Source organism: Phyllopteryx taeniolatus, chromosome 21 (assembly GCF_024500385.1).
Source record: "Phyllopteryx taeniolatus isolate TA_2022b chromosome 21, UOR_Ptae_1.2, whole genome shotgun sequence".
NCBI lineage: Eukaryota > Metazoa > Chordata > Actinopteri > Syngnathiformes > Syngnathidae > Phyllopteryx > Phyllopteryx taeniolatus.
In genome coordinates this window covers 9,365,928-9,382,333 of record NC_084522.1, presented here as the reverse complement: position 1 = coordinate 9,382,333, position 16,406 = coordinate 9,365,928, and the positions used below count along the sequence as shown (strand labels likewise).

The 16,406-nt window shown below is 42.1% G+C and overlaps 1 protein-coding gene across 4 annotated transcripts in view; it reads left to right on the top strand.

Moving 5' to 3' along the window:
* Positions 1-118: 118 nt before the first annotated feature.
* Positions 119-16,406, top strand: part of tax1bp1a (Tax1 (human T-cell leukemia virus type I) binding protein 1a) — a 27,125-nt gene continuing 10,837 nt past the window's right edge. For all 4 annotated transcript variants that reach the window (XM_061761177.1, XM_061761175.1, XM_061761174.1 and 1 more), the window contains exons 1-12: positions 119-271; positions 1,698-1,912; positions 5,477-5,582; positions 6,404-6,594; positions 6,728-6,883; positions 10,456-10,604; positions 11,338-11,428; positions 11,505-11,690; positions 12,486-12,737; positions 12,884-13,075; positions 13,159-13,231; positions 14,040-14,506. In XM_061761177.1, coding sequence (XP_061617161.1) covers positions 1,724-1,912; positions 5,477-5,582; positions 6,404-6,594; positions 6,728-6,883; positions 10,456-10,604; positions 11,338-11,428; positions 11,505-11,690; positions 12,486-12,737; positions 12,884-13,075; positions 13,159-13,231; positions 14,040-14,506 — 2,052 coding nt within the window. In that variant the 5' untranslated portion in view covers positions 119-271; positions 1,698-1,723. The remainder of the gene's footprint in view (positions 272-1,697; positions 1,913-5,476; positions 5,583-6,403; positions 6,595-6,727; positions 6,884-10,455; positions 10,605-11,337; positions 11,429-11,504; positions 11,691-12,485; positions 12,738-12,883; positions 13,076-13,158; positions 13,232-14,039; positions 14,507-16,406) is intronic.

The following is a 16,406-nucleotide window of genomic DNA, read 5'->3' as shown; positions in this document are numbered from 1 at the left end:
ATCTGTTTATGGGGATTAACATGAAGAATAACAACATAAATGGCTATTTAAGTGATGTTTTTGTCCTTTTGTTTCAATAATCTCTTGCTTGCCTCAGCATCCGCGTAATCGCCTCCTCATCCCGGAAGTGGACCATCGTTTGCTTTCAGGAAGCGGCGCATCATTATCATCATCATCATCATCGTCAGCGCTTTCACAACATCGCGCCCAGGATAGGGACCAAAACAGCGAACCGCCCGCGAGATATTCCACTGGGAGTTCTTAAAAATGGGTACTCTTGCATTTTGAAGCCAATTTAGCGCCCGTGATGTGATCGATTGAGCCATTCTCTGTGCTAAGCCTTCTGGCTGGGGCAATGTTTAGCTAGCTAATGACTTGACACGACATGGCCTGTTCCCCGGCTACGTTAGCAATTTAGCCACTAGAATTGCGATGACTACGTACTTATTCAAGATCGGGTGTCCTCAAGGCTGAGGACGCACACGTATGTCAGTTAGCATAGCCTCAATAACAAAGGTTCAGGATTAGGTACTTGGGTATCCAGCAAATGTTCATTCCTTTATCTCATCTTTTAGTTTATATATTGTTTATACTGATTAATGTATTACATAGATGGGTCTACTGTATTCAAATTACCATGATTCTAAAGCTAATTGGAACTCAATAGTAACACAGTGATAATATTATTTGATGTTGGTTATTTTATATATTGTTGGAATTTTATCCAGTAGGCATGAATCCACGTAGGTAATAGCAATGAAAAAAAACGTTCAGTTAAATAATACAAATCTAGTACAAGTATATTAAAGTGAGAAAATCATAAATGAATTGTCCTGTTTTGTACTTTGAACAGTAAAGTAGATGACATCTTAAAGCATGTGCACATGATAGGCACTTTTATGGTTCATTTCATCATTTAAAGTTGCTGTGTCAAACCTATTTTTTTCATTATGGACACACACACACACACATATATATCCATCCATTTTCGGAGCCGCTTCTCCTCACTAGGGTCGCGGGCGTGCTGGAGCCTATCCCAGCTATCATCGGGCAGGAGGACATACAAACAAACAACCATTCGCACTCATATTCACACCTCTGGCAATTTAGAGTTGTCAGTTAACCTACCAGGCATGTTTTTGGGATGTGGGAGGAAACTGCAGTGCCCGGGGAAAACCCACGCAGGCACGGGGAGAACATGCAAACTCCACACGGCAGGACCGGGGGTTGAACCCGTGTCCTCAGAACTGTGAGGCAGATGTGCTAATCAGTTGTTCACCGTGCCGCACCAATTGCAACTATAACAGTAAAAACTGTAAACTATGATTATATCAAAAACAACTTAATAATGTCATAATTGCAACTATAACAGTAAAAACTGTAAACTATGATTATATTAAAAAAACGTAATAATGGCATATGTTATTGCTTTGGCTCCATCAGAAAAGCCTGGGAGCGGGTTTTTATTAAATATCGCTGGAAGTTAGGTTAGTACTGTGCTATTTTTTTGTTTTTTAAGTCTCGAGCTCGCCACGATGTTTTGGTTGCAAGAATTTGCGGGGACCACATAAAATGACAGAGGGTCGCAGGTGTCCTGTGAGCCTTGAGCTTGACACCTGTGATTGAAAGTATGCTATTGCACGTCAAAGGGTAAAAGTGTGTGATATTCCCTGTCCTCTGCTTCTTTTCCTCCACAGACAAATGAAGTGAACAACAGGATACAATGTCCTCGTTCCAGGTTGTGGATTCCTCACCTGGCAGCAGCGTCAGTGTCATGGAAACGTCCAACTTTTCCCACGTCATCTTCCAGAATGTTGGCAAAAGTTTCCTCCCTCAGGCACCCCTGGAATGTCGTTACATTGTCACCACTTACATCACACCCCACCCCAAAGACTGGGTGGGCATCTTTAAGGTAAATTCTGCTTTATAACTGCTGTTTAGCGTTGCGTTGGGTATGCATTTCATAATCAAGCGAATGAATTACACTTAAAATAGTGTAGCCATGTGGCTCATGACATCGCCAAACACAAATAACCCCAGCCCCTCGACAACTGAGCCGAACATTATTATAACACTATTATCAGAAGCTAATCCTGGGTTCTTTTGGCTTTGACATGTTTCAGTCGCTGCCTCAAAGCGGCTCTCTCTGTAATTTTGGCTAGCCTAGCTGGCCATGTCATTGGCTGAGAAATTTAGTGTGCAGGTGGTTATTATGTAAATTTGCCCCACTGTTCTGTAAAAGTGGGGCGGAATTGCAGATTAGCTCGCTTACAGACACATTTCTAAAATAGGCAGATAACTAAAGACGTATTTGGTATTTAATTTTGCCAGAGACCCACCTATTTGTGTTCAATTGTTAAAAAGTCAAATTTCCATAATATGTTTGCCTTTTATGCTTGTGCGGGAGGTGAGTTTCTTTCCATAAAGATGCAGCTGCAAATCACGTTCTTCCTATAATTTTGTACCAAGCAGTCAAGACAGAGACGTGTAGTGTTTTTCAACATCACAATAAGTTCCATTTATTTTTTTCATGGTGATTATTGCACTTTAATTCTTTCTCGTCACTGGTACCCTTTCTTGATGGCATCTCACACACACACACACAAAAGGCGATGAAAAATCAAAACATGAGTTATATCATGTACAAGTTAGTCCTTTAGATTTTAATTGACAATGGTTCAACGTCTGAAATTTGATGCACTTAATGCCTCAGCTCGTCACTACTCTGCTAAAGTTTTGCTGTGGTTGCTTTGCAAGCAGAAAGAGTGTACATGGTGGGCTGGATGCAGCAGGTCGCAATGGGGGGTCAGGGGGGTGCAAACATTGTGAAGCATTTTGATTCTCATTAGGACGTCCTTCCCTTACACATTTATGACTCTCACATCAATCTTATCTCCACTTCCTCCTTGCCATCCTCTTTACTCTTGTATCAAGCCAATACAATCTTAGATCTAATTATCAGGAAATATAAAGTGAGAAACTAAATGCCCCTGTAAAGTCAAAAGGCAACCATTTTATCGTTATTTTAAGACATTGACTTCAAATCCGCCGGCTCAATTAAAAAGTAATAAAGTCGTTGGAAGTTTATTTGGAAAAAGTCGATTGGAAAAATCGTAATCCGTGCTAATTAAACTCGTTTGATGGTTGGGGCCTCATGTTGGAGTATACGTCTGATGTCTGTATCTATGCTTTCACACAATTCTAGAGGATCTGGGTATTGTCGTGTATTAAATATTCCCAACAACATTGAGTGTCGTACATAGAGTATTCACGTTTGTTTCAGTGACAAGAGTATGGAAGCTGGCAGGATACAGGGATGACTCACACTGCACAGATTTACTTGTTTTAATTGAGTTGTGCACCGACGCCTCCTAGTGGCTGAAAGTGTTCACAGCCTGCCGTGTATCTGTGTTGACTGTCAGCACCAGCCAGCCTTGTAGACGCTTGACAACTTTTGTCTTCAAGTAATTTTCCTATCAAACCTTTAATACATTTCTTTGTTCAAATGTTGATTTAGTTTGAATGTGATGAAGCAAACAGCTGTCTAAAAAGCCCCGTTGGAGGATTTTGGTTGTGGCATGTTTGTTGGGTGGGCAGGGAGAAACCCGTCGTGCTAGTGTGTAATTTAGGTGTCATCGCGCTGTTCCCTCACACCTTGGCTGAATGATTGATAGCAACCGTGCCTGTGATTACTTTATAACATCACTGGTGCGCTGGAATGCCATACCATACCAAAGCGAACGTCAGTCAACTTTACTCTGCAATTAGCAAAATTATTTATGTCTCCTCGCTGCTTTGCAAACACGCGTGAGCGGACAAGCCGAGCTGGCGGGAGGCCATCGGGGGGCAAGACAGACAGGACAGAGACGCGTGTTCTGCTTTTATTTGTTACGATAAATTCCAGTTGTATTATCATCACAATTTTTTTTGTTTCCATTACGGATACCCCTCTATGTGGTAGCATCACAAAATGGAAAAAACACATCTATGGACTTAGTCCTTCAGATTCTCACTTCACTGAAGTCTCACAAGATTTGTCACGCGAGATACACAATGCCAGTTAAGCCTCTGAATTTTTGCGCAACTCCACTTAAAAAAAAGGGAATTACACGTTCACATACGGTAATAGGGTTGGCTCCTGCCACACATTGAGTGACATGTTTCAATTGCGTGCATCCTGCTCCTTCCTGCATAGCCACTAACTATGCTGTGCGGCTGCCGTCCACGTGAGAAACTCTTGTGTTGCTACATTTTTTTTCTCATATGTAACCTAAGTGGGTGACTAACTATCACCCGAGTGAGCGCAGCTCTGTTGTGTCACAAGCATGAATATGTGTGTTTGGGGCGAGAGGTGTATGACACAGGACCCGAGTTGAGGAGTTACTTTCATCATCAGCCACCTAGCAACACATGCAGTCCATTGAGTTACATTTCCCTTGCCATTTTGTGTAAAATTGTCACCTTTTGTGCTCTAATCTTTTTCGCCCAGCTACACTTTTTTTGCGCATGCACACACACAAACCCTCCCACCCCAGCTGCCCCTCTCTTTTTAAGAGCCAAACAGGGGCAAGGACAGTGGAAAAGGAGGTGTGTGGTTTCCATTGTTTCTCTCTTTGTTTTGTGTACTCTTTGAATTTACTTATGCTAAGTACGCTATAAAGTCAGTATTTTCACTGTCATTTCTTTATTTGGAGCAGGATTATGGAGGAACAAGCATAACTGATCTCCACAACAATTTTTGGAGATGTGAGCTATGGGCCAACTAAAAAAAAAAAAATGCTACTCCACGTTTTGTTTTTAAGACTAGGTCCAAGCCAGTTAGTTTGCGAGCTAGCCGGTGGCTAGTGCCTCTTGTCACGGCAGGCAGAGCCCCACAAAGACCCAGTGGAATATATTGCAGCCACCGGAGGCTTTAAGCGAATATATTTATTAGAGATGAGCGAGGCGTGGTTTCAGCGCATTCGGCAGCCATGCCCACAACGTTTGAGAGCAGAGACAAGGCCTTGATTTTTCACAATTTTGAAGCCTCATTTTTTTTAGTCATTCAAATTTGTCAGGATCGGTAACAAAACTCTTCCCTGTGGTGTGTCAAATTTAGAAGATATTTATATGTACAGGGACTTTTTACATAGCAAGAAATGTTGGGGGCCTTTTCCTCCATTACAGTGATTAATGCACAAATGTTAATCACAAAATTAGGACATGAGGTGGGTATACTGTGTAATACAGTGTAAGGTACAATTTAGTGATGATCTAAATTAGTCTTATTTGGCTTTGGCAGAGGTTTGCTCTACTGTATCTGCACCATTCTTGTGATTGAATGTTGTTTTAGAATGTATGACAAATAAAGATCTCTTGCAGACAAACCTGTATATACAACGAATAAACATCTATATACAGTCCATACGTGTGTTACATTGGTCATTTATTGAATGTTTCAGTCTTTTACATTACCTTGCATGTGGTGTGTCCTCAGGTGGGCTGGAGCACAGCTAGAGATTACTACACCTTCCTGTGGTCTCCCATGCCTGAAAATTATGTACCAGGAAGTAGTAGTGTGCACATGACTGTGGTGTTTCAAGGTACATAAGCCATATGCACACACACACACACACACATTCACCGATTTAAGCCGGCATGCAGACCCAGGCTTTTCCGAAGTAACTTCACAATTTTATGACGCATATAAAAAGCGGCACTCTTATTTAATAAGGAAAAATAACCACACGTCGCCCTGGGACCTAAGCACTTCTGAAACTGCACTCTCTCTCTCTCTCTCTCACACGCACACACACACACACACACACACATAGTACGGGACTGAAAATGTTTTACTGGGCCTGGAATGGTCAGATACTACACAATGAAAATATGAGCGCATGCTGTGGTAAATGCAGTTTGCTGGCGGATTTCTTGCACTTACCGTCTCCATTGGCGAACCAGGTGAGTGAAAGACCTTCAAATCACAGGAGCAAACTTTCGTAATAAATAAACAAATAAATAGATAAATCAAGTTATGCAGAATTTAACCTAAAATTCAATGTAAATCATAACTTCCTCAGTGCTTGACAGATTTGGATTATTGATTGCCTTTTCACATTTTTTAAACAGCATTTTTTATGGGTTTTTGCAATATACTTCCTATTTTCTATACATTTTATGCCTGCAATTTTGTGTGTATTTTCCATTACATTTACAATGTGTTCAAATAGTGTGGGAGGGATCAAAATATATATTTTAAAATTGTCTATTGCAGGTTTTCACCTATCACCCTCAATAAAGAGGGGTTCACACTGTTTTCACATCTTTATTCTTCAATTGAAGGGAACTATGGGTTCCAATGACAGCAATGTGTGGTTTAGTAACACAATACAACTGATAGATCCCTTGTTATGTCTCCTAGGTTATTATGTTCCCAAGTCTGACGGGGAATTCTACCAGTTCTGCTATGTGACGCACAGCGGTGACATAAGGGGGGCTAGCACACCCTTCCAATTCAGGTCCGCCACACCCACCGAAGAGTTGCTGACTGTCAGTGAGGATGACAGCAATTCCGACATACTGGTGGTCACCACCAAGACTGGCCTGCTGGAGGTATGAATGGCACTGCTATAAGTAGCCATGTAACTGGATAGAGTCCATTCTATTCAGCCTTGGACACACAGCACACATTGTTATACAATAAACTACAAAATCGCTAATCCTCATCATTCTTACTTTTTGGCAGCGCGTGGAGGAGGCACAGCAGGAACGCAGGGACCTCCTGCAGGCCATGCGGCTCCTCCAGGAGGAAAAGCAGCAGCTGCAGGAGGAGCAGAAGCGACTTTCCCGGGAGCGAGAGCAGGAGAGGGAGACGTGCTGCCTGCTGCGCACACACAACCAGGTTGGATATTAAGACTGCAATTATTTGTCAGTGCAGACATGATATGGACGGTTGATTAGCAGTTCCCAACCACCAGTCCGTGGGGCATTTGCTCAGAGAAAGCGACCCAAAAAAAGAGATTCTGAAAGAATTTTGAATTGTGCCTCTGTACACGTCAAACTGGCCGTCAACCCACAAGGTAGCAAAATGCAGTTAAAAATACATTTTTGGAGAGCTTCTTCAGAAAGTAAAATATAAGTCCTACTTAAAATACAGGCTTATCGCTACAGATGATTCTCACACACCGAGCCCGTTCTGCGTAATATACGGCCATAATGGAGCCTTCAAAACTACCAAAAAAAGCACTGAATCCCTTTCTTCTATTTCCAACTACCCTCTTTGTGAAGCAAGATTTTCTAGGGTGACCAAAACCAAATTACAGACTAGACGGGACATTAGTAACACTCTCGGTGTGTCACCCCAAGATGGGGCCTTCTTGTGGAAGAATAAAAAAAAAGTTCAAACAATTGCAGGGCTCCTACTAATGAGGACAAGTACATTTAGAGTAAAGGGAAGTTGTATTTATATTTTCTATATGCCAGTCTGTCAAAATATTGCTTTACGGGAAACCGGTCCATGGTGCACAAAGGTTTGGGAACCGCTGCTGTAAATAATTTGACAAAGGCAAATGTGCAATATTGAAAGTTGAGTATGTACTTGTGTTTAACGAAATGGGCTGTGCGTATTACCATGCTTCTTACAAAAAAATGTCACGAAGGGAGGACGAGTAGTGGCTTGGCGAAAACTGTCAAAGCCATGCAATTGCTAAGCTATCATTGCAGGCAGTCGCAAAATATCAAAATAACTGATTTGGTGACGTGTTTTGAGATATAAATATAAATTAATACACATCCACAAAGGATGTCGCGTCTGAACCAGAAATAAATTAGTAAGTCACTGCACACGTCACTTTAGAACGTTATTATTATTAATGAATATTTGTAAAATAAGATAAGTCAACCTTTATTAGTCCCACAATGGGGAAATTTGCATCGTTTCAGCAGGAATTGTGGATATAGGAAATATAAATATGTAACATAAATAGCATGCAAGAGAAGATGTATTTACATTTCTTCTTACATGTACTTGTACATTTACAGAAGTACATTGCACAAAATAGAAACCAAAACTACTGTCCATGCATAAACTATTCAAAATCGAGTCTATCAGGAAATGTACTTGTTTATTTGCAAAATAGAGTGCTGACTTTTAATTTTGACGTTTGGGATCTGGTTAATCTGCTTTAATAGTCTTGCGTTTTTTTTGTTACCAGTGTTGAAAACACGAATTGGCAAAGGTGAATTAATCTATAGACACAGATATTTTTGATGATGGAACGTCAAAATCTCATATACAGGTACTTTGATTCAGGCTGCAACTGGGCCCACCATTACAAGGTTGATGTAATAAAAACATTACAATGACAACTATTGAAGCCATAATATATTAACGATTATGATTATGACTGTTGCATAGAAATGTTCTTGACAAAATTTTGAAACTATGGAAATTCAGATGCATTTGGACAAATTGTTCTGTAAGTGAATTTTTATAGGTTGGCAGTTCTGTTTTTAGCTGGGCGAGTGTGCGTACACAGACACATGATGGAGCTGGAGCCGGTTCCTCACCAGTGAACGCAGGTCTGAAGTCTTCAAAGGCACCGGATTTATGAATAATCTCCATCTATGCTCAATAGACACACAATTAGCTACAGCATGTGTGTGTCTGTTTAACTTTGTGTGTATGTGCACGGCAGTCTTTGTCTGCGGCTTTAATGACCTGGCTCAGTGGGCTAGAACGAAATTGCGACTCCGACTTCCTGGGCATCTGGCGTCGGGGACGATGCCATCGCAACCGCAGAGTTAAGAAACATGGCGTCAAATGCGCACTTATACACATCTGGGTCCACTGGGCTCCTCGACTGCACACACACAAACACACGTACACAAATGCTCATTATGCTCGCAAACCCTTTTCGGCCATGTGTCGAATAAGAGGATGGTAGTCCACAAAACCGCCCTGCCCAGGCTGAGGGACAAACACCCCTCAGTCACGCAATGCTTTTTTCAATGTTTATTTCTTCCTGTCTCTCTTTCACGGTCATTTAAGATGCAATGTTTTTCTACTCAAATGCATACAAAGCCATTTGCCAAATTAGGTTGATTGTTAGTAAACATTGAATGTTTGTAATAAAAATATTTTGAAAGATTGATACAGTTGAAACTCGTGAAATGTTTGCTATTGTTTTGCGGTTAGTATTTGTATTAATTGCTCGTTTGACAAACTAGTTTGGCTGGAAGGTGTGATCATATTTATCATCTTTGCTTCTTGTGTGCTATCTCCCTCTAGTGGCGCTGTCCGGTGCAGGCCCAAAGTAAGCAGGCTGCTTTGAGTTAGACTTTTTAGTTGCTCTTTTTATGAAGGACAAAATCGCCATAAATTGCAGGGTAATACACACACACTCTGTTATTACCACTGTGCTTTTCATTCAACTGCCTTTCAAGTGTACATATATGACGTGTGTGTGCGCGTCCACGTTTATTTTACAGTAGGCATGTCATGCCTGATGAAAATATCCTTTTGAGTTTTACATGAGATGCTAAGTATATTTTTTGTGGCTGCTAATTTTATGACTACACTTTTTATAAGGTCTTTATGAACTGCTAAAGTGCTTCCCAAACAGCAGCCATAAAAAAAAAATCATACGCCGATGTTCACAGGGCCAAGCCCCTATGAGACATGGCCTCTGGGCTTTAACTGTGTGCTAGTCCACAGCGCATGTTACAGTCCTTCTTCTTGTCCTTAAATAATCCAGCTATGCGTGTGCGTGTGCATTCACAGTAGATAAATTACAAATGAGGTTGTGGACAAGCTATTGTTTAGTGACAACTGATATTAGTTGTGCTTGATTTACTGCTCTTTGCTACTGATTGACACACAAGTTCAAGCAAGTTGGTTCCTCACGAGCCGCAACTCGTGAAGAAAACCGACATTATATCATTTATCGTACAGTTTGCGCATACTGTTATTTATCATGTTGAACCTGAACATCCCTTTTCCAGAAAGCGAGTTTACCTCCATCATAAAGTTCCCATTATGACATCTAACTCATACTTCGTCCCTAGTGATTTGAGAGCAGCAGGAAATGACTTGAGCCATGGGCGATTGAGGTCCTACAGGTGCATTTACTTAGGATCAAAATGTGGTAAACAGAATAAATAGAAACAATTTAATGAGAAAGCAATAATTGTGCAAAAATACAATAGATGAATTAAAAACACTTGAACATGAAATGATGCACGTGATTATAGTTATTATGTTGTATTTGTCTTCTTCCATTGTAATTTTGAAAAAGCCTAGATTGTGTGTAATGCTATGCTGAAAAAGTAGCAAAACATAACATATGAATGGAATACAGCTTGCTATGAAACCACCTGTCATTTGTTATTTATATTGCATGATTCACGTTGAGCCTGCTGAATCATGCTGCCGATTCCAATGTCGTGATATTCCGTATCCCCCCTGTTCCTCAGGAGCTTCTGCGCTCCTCGCAGTGTCTGTCGGAGGATCGGGAAGAGGTGAGGAGGAGGCTGACGGAGGCGACAGATCGAGTGCGCCAGCTTGAGGAGGACCTGCTGGGAGTCACTCAGAGAGGCCTGCAGAAAGAGACGGAGCTGGACCGGTGAGTGACGGGAGGTGTACATGTGACCATCAATCATCACCCGTATGTGTGAAGAACTGTTGGAATGAAAGTGTTGAAGCGTTCTTCACTGCCTCCTCAACATAGGAATTAGTCAATCATTCCTTGTGGAAGTAGGCTTGTAATTGGAAACACTGTTTTCGACTTAAGGCAGTGTTTCTCAACCTGCACATATTTTACATTAGAAAAATCTAATGGCGCACCACCAAACAAAAATGTCTGTTGTATGAATGGCTACACATATATACACAGGTTAATTGTGTACCTCATGCCGTTCAATGGAAGAACATGAATAATAATATGAGTAATAACAAAAGACATTATTTACAGTAAATAAATAATTTTCTGACAATTAAGTTAAATTGGGTCATTTACCAAGGCACATAACCCATACAAAAACTGCAGTTGTAGTGCACAGCGGTGTAGAACTGTACTGTATCGTAATCACAGGTGTCAGTTCAGCACTGTATCGAAACGAGAGGCGTCGGTTGCTTTATTTAGCATGACTTGTGCAAAATCCTGTATTAAATAAATGGCGCAATGTGGTTCTGAACCGCTGCAACCACATTCGTGAATTGCTACTAAATAGAATTACACCCCTCTGAAAGTGTCAATGAAAACTGAGACGCTAAAGAAGAAGTAGTAGTAGTAGTAGTAGTAGTAGTGCCGTATGGTTTGCAAAGTTCAATTTGGCACTCTGCTCTCAACTCGCTAGCCTGCGTGACCGTCTGAAGAAGCTGACAGCAGAGCGAGACAGCCTGGAGAGCCAGCTGAAGAAGGAGAAAGACGAGAGGGACTTCTACAAGGTGAGAAATGTACACTTGTTGACCCACAAATAGTTCTTCTTTTGAGCTGCATACGTTTATATTAATACTTGCGCAGGCCCATCTGCGCAGCACTGAGCTGGAAAACACCAAGCTGAGCGCCGAGCTGCAGATGCTGAAGGCAGTGGAGCTGAACCGGGAGGTGACAATCGCTCAGTTCCAGGAGGAGCTGGAGAGGCTCAGGAGCTGTGTGGCCCAGCGGGACAGTCTGGAGAAAGAGTTGCTCACACTCAAAGCTGACAAGGTATTTGCGACGATATGCCAGTGGAGGCTGAGCTAACTAGACGATTAAATCTGTTAGTCAATTGTTAGTGTTTAACGCAGGGGATATGTTCCAGACTTACCTGCAATAAGTGGAAAGCAGTTATATCGAGAGACCATATACATTTCTATAAATAGTTTACCCCTCCCACACTTTGTAAACACATTTAAATACATTATCACACATTTAAACCAATTAAAACATAATATGTAAAGTATTCACTAGCAGTATTAGTAATCATGTAATAGGTAATATTTTTTAAAGTATTCCTTAGACCTCCAGTTCTCCAAATAAGAGGCAAAAAAGTGCTTGTGTCAAGCCATTTGTTACTCCAAAACTGATACGTAAAAGATCATTTCAATTATATATATATATATATATATATATATATATATATATAAACACCAAAATGTTCAACCAAACTATGTTAAAGTCATACTAACATATATGTGAAACGGCATAAACAGGCTAACGGAAATTAGCATAGATGTTATGGTAACACACGCACGCAAACAAAAGAAAATTGAACATATATTTAATCATCAAAATGTTTGCATAAACTATACTCACAGGCTGCTCTGCTTCTTCTTCTCTTAATTACATTCCATCTACAGCCATTAGAGTTCAGTACTGCGCGGCATGTTCAGCGCAACGTGGCACTACTGAAGGCGCACAACTCTAAATTCGAATTTGGCTGTATAATGTAAAAACCCATAAAAAAACGATGGCTTATATAGTGGGGGTTCACTGTATTTGTTTGTGTGTTCTTCTCGACAGGCCGAGCTGGCACGTGTGCGCGAGCAGCTCCGTCAGGCCGAGGAGCAGCTCGCCGCGTCCCGCCAGCAAGCGGCCTTGCTGGCCTCGGAGCTCCGCGACTCAGCCAGCGCCCGGGACCACTCCATGACCGAACTGTATCGCGCCCGCCTGGAGGCCGACAAGCTCCGCGCCAGCCTGGCTGATGCGCAGGCCGAGTGCCAACGCATGGAGAGCCAGCTCGACCGCATGAGGAGCTCTGCACACAAAGAAGTGGTCAGTATCTCTCTTAAATAATTTGTATCTTTGCGCATTTCCATGTTTTAACATCAGCTTCAATTTGTGTCAGTTTGATACGTTGTAAAATATTTTGTGTTCTCAATTTCAAAAGTTATGAAGTGTGACACCCTCCCTTGTGTCAGGGTGTGGGGACCAATGGTGAGCTGGCCCCCAGCACACTGATTGTTTCAGAGGCAGAAGCTGAGCTGCAGAGGGAGGTGGAGGAACTGAAGCTGCGCCTCCACATGGCAGCCGAACACTATAAGGAAAAATACCGAGAGTGCCAGCGGCTGCGCAGGCAGGTGGCCAAACTGAACACGAGCGAGTCACACGCGGTGAGTGACTGTGCGGCGAAACCAGAAAGACGCAACAAACATCTTACACACCCACATACTTGCATACGGTTTCCTGTGCACAGGAGCACAAGAGAAATGCATCTACTGAGACAGTCTTGGAGCCACTGACCCCAAGTCCTGATTCACCCACAGCAGGTATGCTTTCCTAATGGACGATGATGATGATAACAATAACATTTCATTAGAAAGTGAAAAGTGTTATTTCCAGAAACTTGGGCTGGCCCATAAGACCTTAAAATAATCTATAATAATAACAATAATAATACCTAATCTAAATTGTACGTAAACGCAATCCTTAATAAATGTGCATTTTAAATGTTGAACAATTTAACATCACAAAATAAGCTGGCCAACTGTAAGAGTAAAAGCAACACCACACTCCACCAGCTCTTTCACTGTGTTTTGTCATGAAAAGTTGTACAGGTGAGGTAAGACAAACCTCGGCACAAGATTTACGTCTTGAAAGCGCATACCTCATGTCAAATGTTTCCAACATGTTGATAAATCACGGCTTGTGTCTTTGGCAATGTTCAGCGCAATTGACTCTGTGACTTTGGGCTTCTTTCTTGTCAACTGGAAAACAATGTGAAAATGAACCCTCACATGTTGTCTGTTGCTTTGCAATAATTAAAGTCGCTTGGGGCGTCAGTAAAGTCACTAAATTGGCAAGACTAACTTTGTTTTTATTAACAAGCTCCTCTTTGTTGGCAGCCACGTCATTAGCGTGAGCAGGGAACATCAGCGGGAATGCGCTTTGAGCTATGGAAGCAGCAAAAAAAAGGACACAAAAAATGTGTCCTGACAAATAAATTTGAATTAATTGATATATTGATATTAATTGAAATCGATTAATTGCACAGCCCTGCCTTACACGTTTACAACATTATGTATACCTACTTCCTACTTGACTACATAATAATCTAGGAATTTGTTTTTTTTGCAGGAAGTATTGCCACAGGAGCCCTCCAAGAGGCCTCTGCCTTGACAATCAGCACTGAACTTGAAAACCTGCAATGTTCACACTGCAGCACGGAGATTGAGGATAAGCAGAGCGAGAACAAGTCGACGGGGAGCACTGAGGCGAAAGGCGATGAGAACCAGACAGAGGAGCGAGAAGACGACCAGAGGAGGGAGAACGTGCATGTGGACAGCCTGCCGATGACGAGCTGGGTGGAGGTCGAGACGAAGTGGGCGGGCAGCGAGGGGGACGGCGAGGCGGAGCAGACGGAGGAGGAGGAGGATGTGAGGGAGATGGAGGACAGGGGAAGAGGGGAAGAAGAAATGGCAGAGAGGGAACAGAGCCACACTGTGGAGGAGGAGCTGGCACTGATGGAGGAGAAGTGGAGGGAGCAGTGCGCCATCAATGAGACTCTCAAACAGCGTCTGGCCAATGAGGAAGAGCGATTTAGAGTGAGACGCCTACTGTTATTTTTTTATTCTTTATTTTTAGTGGTTGAATGAATATTTTAGCATCAATGTACTGTAAACGTTCTGCTGCTTCTTAGTCAAAAAATAGATTTTATATCTCAAAAAGGTTTTACCTAGTTAAATTAAAAAAAAAAAAAAAAACATTTGGGAACTACTGCCAGTTAAAAACCACAATATTAAACGTGGTTAAATGCTTCTGTGGCAATGTCAGTCAAAAAGGAGCATTTTTATCTTAGCTCTGTGTCAGATCTCAAATTCCTGGTGTGCCTAATCGAGTTGTGGTGAATGAGTCATTTATGCCTCTCTAACTAGGTTTCATGAGTGACTGACGGTCGGCCATTGGTTTTGCATCGCCGGTGCACTGTCGCAGATGTAACAGCCAATCAAAATGCACGAGCTTTCACTCACACACAAAAATACATTTCCTGGTTTTGAGTTACAGAGAGCCAGCCGGCCGCCGCCAAGTCATAATCTTACAGTATAATAGATACAGTAGACATATATTGTGTTTTACCACAATACTTACGTATTTATAATTGTTCTTTTTTTTTTTAATATATATACCTTTAAGTTACATAGAAAAGCTTTCAGTCTCTGTCGCCAAAATGCATCCGAACGGTGTACGTAGCACGCTAAGTACAGTCAAATGAATTGGGGCAAGGCAGCGGCAGAAAATATCCACACTCCCTTTTTTCTCGCCCACTTCCTCTCTTTGTGGCAACCCGCTTCTTCCTTGACTGGTACACTATGATTTTATGGTTTAATAAATGTGATACTGTACAAACATATGTGGAGCCCCAAAACCCTATACAAGGCCACAGTTTTCCATCACAGCTCATCGGTAGATAAATCGCTCAATGTGCGAGTTTTGAGTAGTTACATTTTTTTTTGCGATGGTCCATTCGAGTCTGGTTCAGCATTGTCGCACGGTGTGTAGCGGGCCTAAGTGCACGTGTACGTGCCCATGCGGTGAAGACTCTCCTTAACTTCCACTAACAACCCAGGCTAAACTTAAGCTTCTCCCCAGTACAGCGCTTCAACGTGCTACATTGGACAAATTACTGTACGACTTTACTATTCAGACAGGGCTTTGTTGCCATCTTGTGGCATCCTAGGGAGTTTCGGAAAGAGCACAAAAACGGCATTATTAGTGAGTCCTCAGAAAAAATTGCAAATAGGTGAAACACCAACAGGAAATGTCTTGTTCCATTCAAAACATGGAATTTGAAATATACACTCCAGCAGTTTTGGGGTCTGAAAGGTTCAAGTGAGCCCATTTTTCAGTACCTGAACACCTTGCTCCTCAGCAGCCTGCGTTAACATGAACAAATTTTGATCACCATGGGAGCGAGTGTGTTTATCGGCGCTGTAAGCAAAAGGCTCTCCACCCGTCTTTGATCGTTGAGGCCCTCGTGTGTCATGTGCTGCCCTTAATGGCCTCGGAGGCCGACTGGGGGGAGGGACAGCTGCCGGCCGCCATGTTTTACGACTGTTTACATCAGGCACAGAGGGGATGAAGCCAGACAGACGGACAGACAGTCTGTACTGCTGACTCCCCACCTGAACTTCACCCTCTAATGCTACACCATAAATCCCTCAGAGTGGGGAGAGCACCAAAAGAGATGAAAGAGAAGAAAAGTTGGGGGGGGGAAAGCAAACACAATTCAAGAGTTGGGAAAGTGGGCCGGACAGACAGACATGAAGCAGAGAGAGAAGCCAAGGGGATTTAGAATCGTGGTAATGGGATGAAATGAGAGACGACGAGACATCCACTATCCCACAGTGTCTCCCAGATTTACTGCCATCCTGTTACTTGGCGGCCCAAGATCAATAACAGATCAACAATGAAACTCCTGTTATCAGGGATTGTTTGCTTTCAGGT